The sequence below is a fragment of the Blennius ocellaris genome, assembly GCF_963422515.1.
Source record: "Blennius ocellaris genome assembly, chromosome: 12".
NCBI classification, from domain to species: domain Eukaryota; kingdom Metazoa; phylum Chordata; class Actinopteri; order Blenniiformes; family Blenniidae; genus Blennius; species Blennius ocellaris.
Genome location: NC_137661.1, coordinates 21,353,230 through 21,359,229, shown reverse-complemented (window position 1 = coordinate 21,359,229; position 6,000 = coordinate 21,353,230). Strand labels below are relative to the sequence as shown.

The 6,000-nt window shown below is 39.8% G+C and overlaps 1 protein-coding gene across 1 annotated transcript in view; it reads right to left on the bottom strand.

Moving 5' to 3' along the window:
• Nucleotides 1-597: 597 nt before the first annotated feature.
• The window catches only part of znhit6 (zinc finger HIT-type containing 6), a 29,099-nt gene continuing 23,696 nt past the window's right edge, over nucleotides 598-6,000 (bottom strand). Inside the window, exons 9-10 of the mRNA XM_080505620.1 lie at nucleotides 4,190-4,314; nucleotides 598-1,352 (exon numbers count right to left, since the gene is read on the bottom strand). Coding sequence (XP_080361746.1) covers nucleotides 781-1,352; nucleotides 4,190-4,314 — 697 coding nt within the window. The 3' untranslated portion in view covers nucleotides 598-780. The remainder of the gene's footprint in view (nucleotides 1,353-4,189; nucleotides 4,315-6,000) is intronic.

Here is a 6,000-nt window from a genome sequence, read left to right as displayed (position 1 = left end):
CAAAGCTTGTCAACATGGAACTTTTATTAGCTGATGGAAAAATGAGACTAATGACCTTCCTGAAGCTTGACAGATGAAACATGCTTAGCTTCAATGTTGATTAGGGTCCAGTTTTAGGCCAAAGCCTTAAAAGTTTTACAATCTGAGCATGCAGCCAAGCAAGGGACACATTACAGAGTGAGTGCTGAACAAAAACGCAAAGTGTGATGTCATGAGGAATCGCAAAAGTTTTTACGTTTGTTCACAATCATGTCCTACCTAACCATGATATACTTCAAAGTTTTATTCCATCTGGATCCCTTCATATGATCCTGACACGGCCAATTTTTTTGAAATTGTGTCTGTTTAAAGTGCACACACTTTACACCCAAGCATAAACTATTTAACTCACAGTCCATTCATTAGACATTGTTGGGCTTCAAATCTTATTGAAACATCTAATTTAATAAGAAAAAAATGTAACAGGAATGAATTCAAAAGCATATATGTAGTCAAAAATAATTTATTTGGTTATAAAAAAAGAAACTATTATCCAAAATTCACTTTGATTATTATAGCGACTGAACATTATCACACAGACTCAAGCATTTCAAAACAAAGATTTTATTTGATAAAATATCACTGGAAATAAATGTTTATGTGAAAAAGACAAAATAACTCCCAAACCCAGACTTTTTATGAACTGCCGTGGATTACTCACTCACTGAAGAGCACTGGCATGTTCTGCTGTCAAATAAGTCTCGTCCCGTCAATCATTTCATCATCAGCATCTGGGTATTTTCATTCTGGTCCCCGGCTGTCGGCACCATTAGCTGACTCATTTCCATCTCGACAATGATGGGCATGAACAGGCTCTGGCTCTTTCACCGCTTCCTCCTGAGTCATGCTGACCATAGCACTCTCTCTGGCAGCTGAGGCATCCTCAGTAGATCCAGTAACATCCTTACTCACGCATTGATCGCCGCCGCTGCCACTCTCTGCGTTTAGAACATCCTGAGGCTGCTTAACGCAACCTGCCGCTCCATCTCCAAGCAAACCTGCATTGCGAGCAGGACTTTTGGCATCACCGCAGCTCTCATCACATGATGCGTTTTCTTCTTCCTCATCACTACTGCCTGTGATCTCCCCTTCTTCTCGCTCTGCCTTTACTTCCTCTCTTTCCTCGCTTTTCTTTACTCCCGGCGGGGGTTCAGTTTCAGGAGTTGTTTCTTGGGTCTTTCTCGACACGCTGGCTGCTCGTGGGGTGTACGGCCCCTGTGGTGCGGATGATTCTTGGATTACGGCCTCCTCCTCCTCCTGGTCCAGCGCAATTTTCTTTGTTGCCGGGCCCCTGCAGGTTGGCGCAGGCTCGGCTGAAACAAGACGACCCCGTTTCTCTTTAAACATGATCGAACACGGCTACTATCAACAGTAAAACTCTTACGTGTCCGAACATATCCATAAGCAATTGAAGGGGAAAGCACAGAGACGGTTAGCACACAGTTGGAGCCATGCTTGTGCTGAACGGGTGAGGAGAGAGGTGCGAGTGCCGCCAGTCTAGGAATCACGATGCTGTTTGGGGCTTCATACTGGTTCCCAGGATGAGGCCTCGTGTCAAGAAAATGACTTAACTGATTGTGGCTTAAGCAATTATTCCCCAACCAATTCATGTAAATAAACTCCATTAGTAGTTTAGGTATTGTACTTAAAGACAATTTAATATTAGTTGTGGTGAAAAGCCATCAAAAATCGGATATGTTTGAGTTTCAATTGATTTGGTACTCAAAATGATTTCCCAACCTTCTTTAGAATTGTATTGTTTTCAAACAATGTCAATAAAGGCTATTCCGATCGTTTGGAAAAACAAAACAAAACCCACAAACAAAAGCAACATTGGATTGGAAGACTGTTTTGGGTTGAACACATTTTGAGCATAAACAAAATAATGATGTGTTATTTATTTCAAACCCACTGGCATCACTGTACCGAGACTGTTTGTACAACTAATTGAAATGGTTAAAAATATTTTAAAGGCCAGAAAAACATTCAAATTCTGTTAAGACAAACAAGTCACACTGTGACAGTCTCAAATATGAGTCTTTGAGTTGGAATTTAGTCTTCAAGAAGGTGGAATTTAAACAACTTCACCTCTTCAACTTTGAGAACAACTGGGAATGTCAAGGTCTGAAGACAAGTAAAACACATTATTAGACTAAGTATAGCTATAAATACCTGCCGTTGAAGTCGTGTCAAAGTTCACATATATTAAATTTGACAGAATCGAATAAGATAGAAACAGCATTGCATTTAAAGATGTTATTACTCAGAAGGTCACTTCCATAACTGTGGTTCCTATGAGTCTGACACAGATGATTTGGTTAAAAGATAAGCTTCATTATGTTTTCAGAAAATCTACTATTTCTAATTAACAGAATATGATTGTAATTTCAACCCAGTAAACTTTGTGGAATATTAAACTCTAAAGAACATTATGAAGAAAACTATTGTTATTTTTTTGTCTTCTTCAATAATGTAGACATTATGGTGAATTCTAGAGATTCCATTGTCTTTTAATTAATGTTTGAAGATGATAAAAAAAGATCGGCATACTATTTATTTCCAACCACTGTTTGTAAAACGTACCCAAGTCTGATTAATTCTTTGTTCTCATGCTTGAATACTGTTGTTTGGCTACATCTTCCAAAACAGTCTGTGAACAACCACGTGGCAGAATGTTTTTGCAGCTAATATTGAGAAGTCAAAGTAGCAGTAGTGAAAAATGAAATATTGACCAGTTCAGATATGTTTGTGCCAAGCAGCGAATCAGCAAAAGGCTGGTTTCTTTAGGGTTGCATACATACCTTTGTTGGTTACATATTTAGAAGTCATTTCACATATTTGCCTCAATAGGAGCAAAGGAAAAGGGATATAACAGAGACATTGGCTCAGGGTCAGTGAGGCTGGTAAATAAAGAGTCAGCCTTGACTGGCTGAATGCAGTTTAAACCAGAATCCTGCCTGGTCGCATGCTGCATGCTTGGAGCCTGCCAGACCCTCAACATTACTTTATCCTCAGCAGATATGCTGCTGCCACAGTATCCTATTGCTTGTTATCACTTCCAGCCCAGCTTCCCAGGCCATGGCATGTGTAATTATCAGGATGTTTCTGCGGCTAACATTATAGGAAAACAGCATGGCACCAAGGCCTTATCGCTGAAAACACACACACACACTCTCTCTCAGACTAAAATTACCTCATTGGTCATTCAGCCAGTCTGGCACTGCCAGTGTATTGATATTGGGTCTGTGCGGTCTTGTGAAACTATACCAATCCTGCTCGGAAATTCAGTTTGACCCTACCTGTGCACGAACAAATTGATGAGGGAGCTACACTGTGCTGCACAGTTTGGGATGATTGATAGCTCCTGACCCTGAATATATGGCCCTGGTAGGAAAAATGACAACCTGCGCGAAAGAGATGGACTGATTTTCCTGTTTTCTCATCTTCTGTCCCTTTGCTGCTCATGAGGTCAATGTTCGACAGTAAGCCGTGTTTGATCCTCTTTCTGGCGACAGTTGCTGTTGAGGTTGACTTGGTGTGTGTGATGCTGAGCAGAGCGCGCTCATTTCCGTTGGGGTAGCATGTTGCCATAGTGAAAAAATAAGTGAGCCGAGAGCCTCAAAGCCTCAGCTGGAGAAAGCAGGACATGATACAATACTGTTGGAATTGGGGGGGAGGGGGAGTAGAGAAAGTTGGTATTTTGGGGTTATGTAGTGCTTTTTAATCGAAGCTTATTAAAGACCTTATGAATACACATGACTTCTAATGTATATCAAATATAATTACTGCGCCTTTACTTTCTCATTTTATATATATATATATCTTTTTTTTCCTTACAGGTATTTACAGGGTTACAGTTGAGGAGATGAGTTTTTGTTTTAATTATGTATACAGCCTTGTGAAATTTATGTATAAGATTACATTAAGCACATGTTGCATGAAATATGTCTCACAGTATTTTATGTACATTAGACTTTGTGTTGTGGTGTTACTTATTTTCTATATCCAGTTTCAATTCATATACACATTTTTTGTATGGGAATCTGCACAAAAGCAACTAAAGAAGGCATTATTCTGCATACAGCAATAGATAATTTTTCCCCCCCAGTGCTGCATGAGAATTGATGCAAATTTAAGGGTATTTATTTACCTGGCTCCTTTACAGGATAGTCCTTCCATTGATCTTTGAGCACAATGTGCAGCACAGGATATTCAACCAGCATTTTGTAGCTTAAGTTGTCCCTTAGGGTCTTCTTGAGTTCCAACTGATGGTACCTATTTCAGATAAAATAAAGGCACAAAAAAGACAAAGTGATCATTACAAGACACCATAATTACAGTATAATGGGTGAATTATGTGACATTAGGCCCACTGTGAGCAATTTTTTTTTAAGTCTTTAAGCTGGTGGGATGTAGCAGAAAAGACAGAACAAATATCGTCATTAATGCCGAAGCTCTTAAACGGAGAGAATTGAAACTCAGCTTAGCAATGAATTTTCTGCTTAGTGTCTGTCTCTCAAAATGAAAAATGACTTTAGAAAAGAATCAACAAAATCCCGGGGAAGCACGTGAAAATCCTTTAGCTGTTTTTTTTTCTCTAGATGACATCAGTCTAGTCTTGCCTCAAAGTGGTCCTATCATGCATTAGAGACGGCCATAAATCACCAGAGTAAACAGTTAACTGGATTCCTGGGAGACTGGAGCTGCTTTAACTTTACAATGACTGGGATTCATCCAGTGAAGGCGTTCGCAAAAACACAAATACATCCTGTGAAAGGTATGGATATATACAACAAGTGGCATCATCCACTCATGCTGGCAAATACCCATGACAGCCTTGAGATTATGTGGCTGTTTCCATAATTTAAGTTTAATGGCTACCAGTGTGTTATAACAGATAAAAAAGAAATATAATGCTTGTATTTGTAACAAAAGAGAATAATTGGCTTATGTAATACGATTAAACTTGGTGGGCATATGGGCTGTCGGAAGAAAAAAATTCAAACACCAGGGCAAAGCTACACAGTGAAGCCAGTTTGTGAAGCAAATTGAAACCAGAGCATACTTCAGCAAGCAAAATAAGAATATTTACAAGGGCTGAATCCATTAGTGTTGTGCTTATAAAGGAAAAAAAAAACACTGTTTCCATGTTATTTGTTTTTGTGTGTTACCTTTAATAATGAACGCGCAGGGATGTTTTCTATTTCAGTGGATATACAAGCTAAACTGTAACATGCGTGTGACTAAACAACAGCTCAAGACGAGTCGAGGTCAGAGCACATTGCAGCTCCCTATGGTGTCGGTGGGACGGTTAAAGCGCTGGACAATACTAGAAACACGGATGAGTGGCTCGGACAGAAACACGCACACATCTGGTCTCTATATACTGTTCTAGTGAATGAACAGAAAAGAGGGTAAGACTGATGTTCTCTTCAGGGAGGTTCTTGTTGTTTTCCCACATTGTTGCTAAGAACTGTCACTGAAGTGAATGTTGTAGGACGGGGCTTTCTTCATCCATGTCGGTTTGGCAGCTGCATCAAGGTTTGTGTGAAGGACAAGGGTCATTGTCAAATATCTCAAAAAGATTTATGGGTTTGGCTAAACTTTAAACTTCTGTTTCGTGGGACTTATAACCTGGATTGTACAAGTACAGAATCTGTGTAAATTGACTTTATACATGAAGGCCAGTATGCAGCAGGTTCGATCAGACAGGATCAACCATCCATACAGACAGAGAACAAAATGAGACGAGACAGACAGGCGTCAAACCGCCAAACCTAAGATTGAATGATGACCCACTTTTCCATCCGAACAATTACAAACCCTGCACTGCGTGTCAAGACTTTGAAAGGTTTCCAGGTGAGACGTACAGAATCAGACACCAGCTGTTTCATGCTGTTGATTCTGACGGTCCAGGGTGGACATTTCAGTCAAAACCTGCACCAAGTACTGGTAATTTGT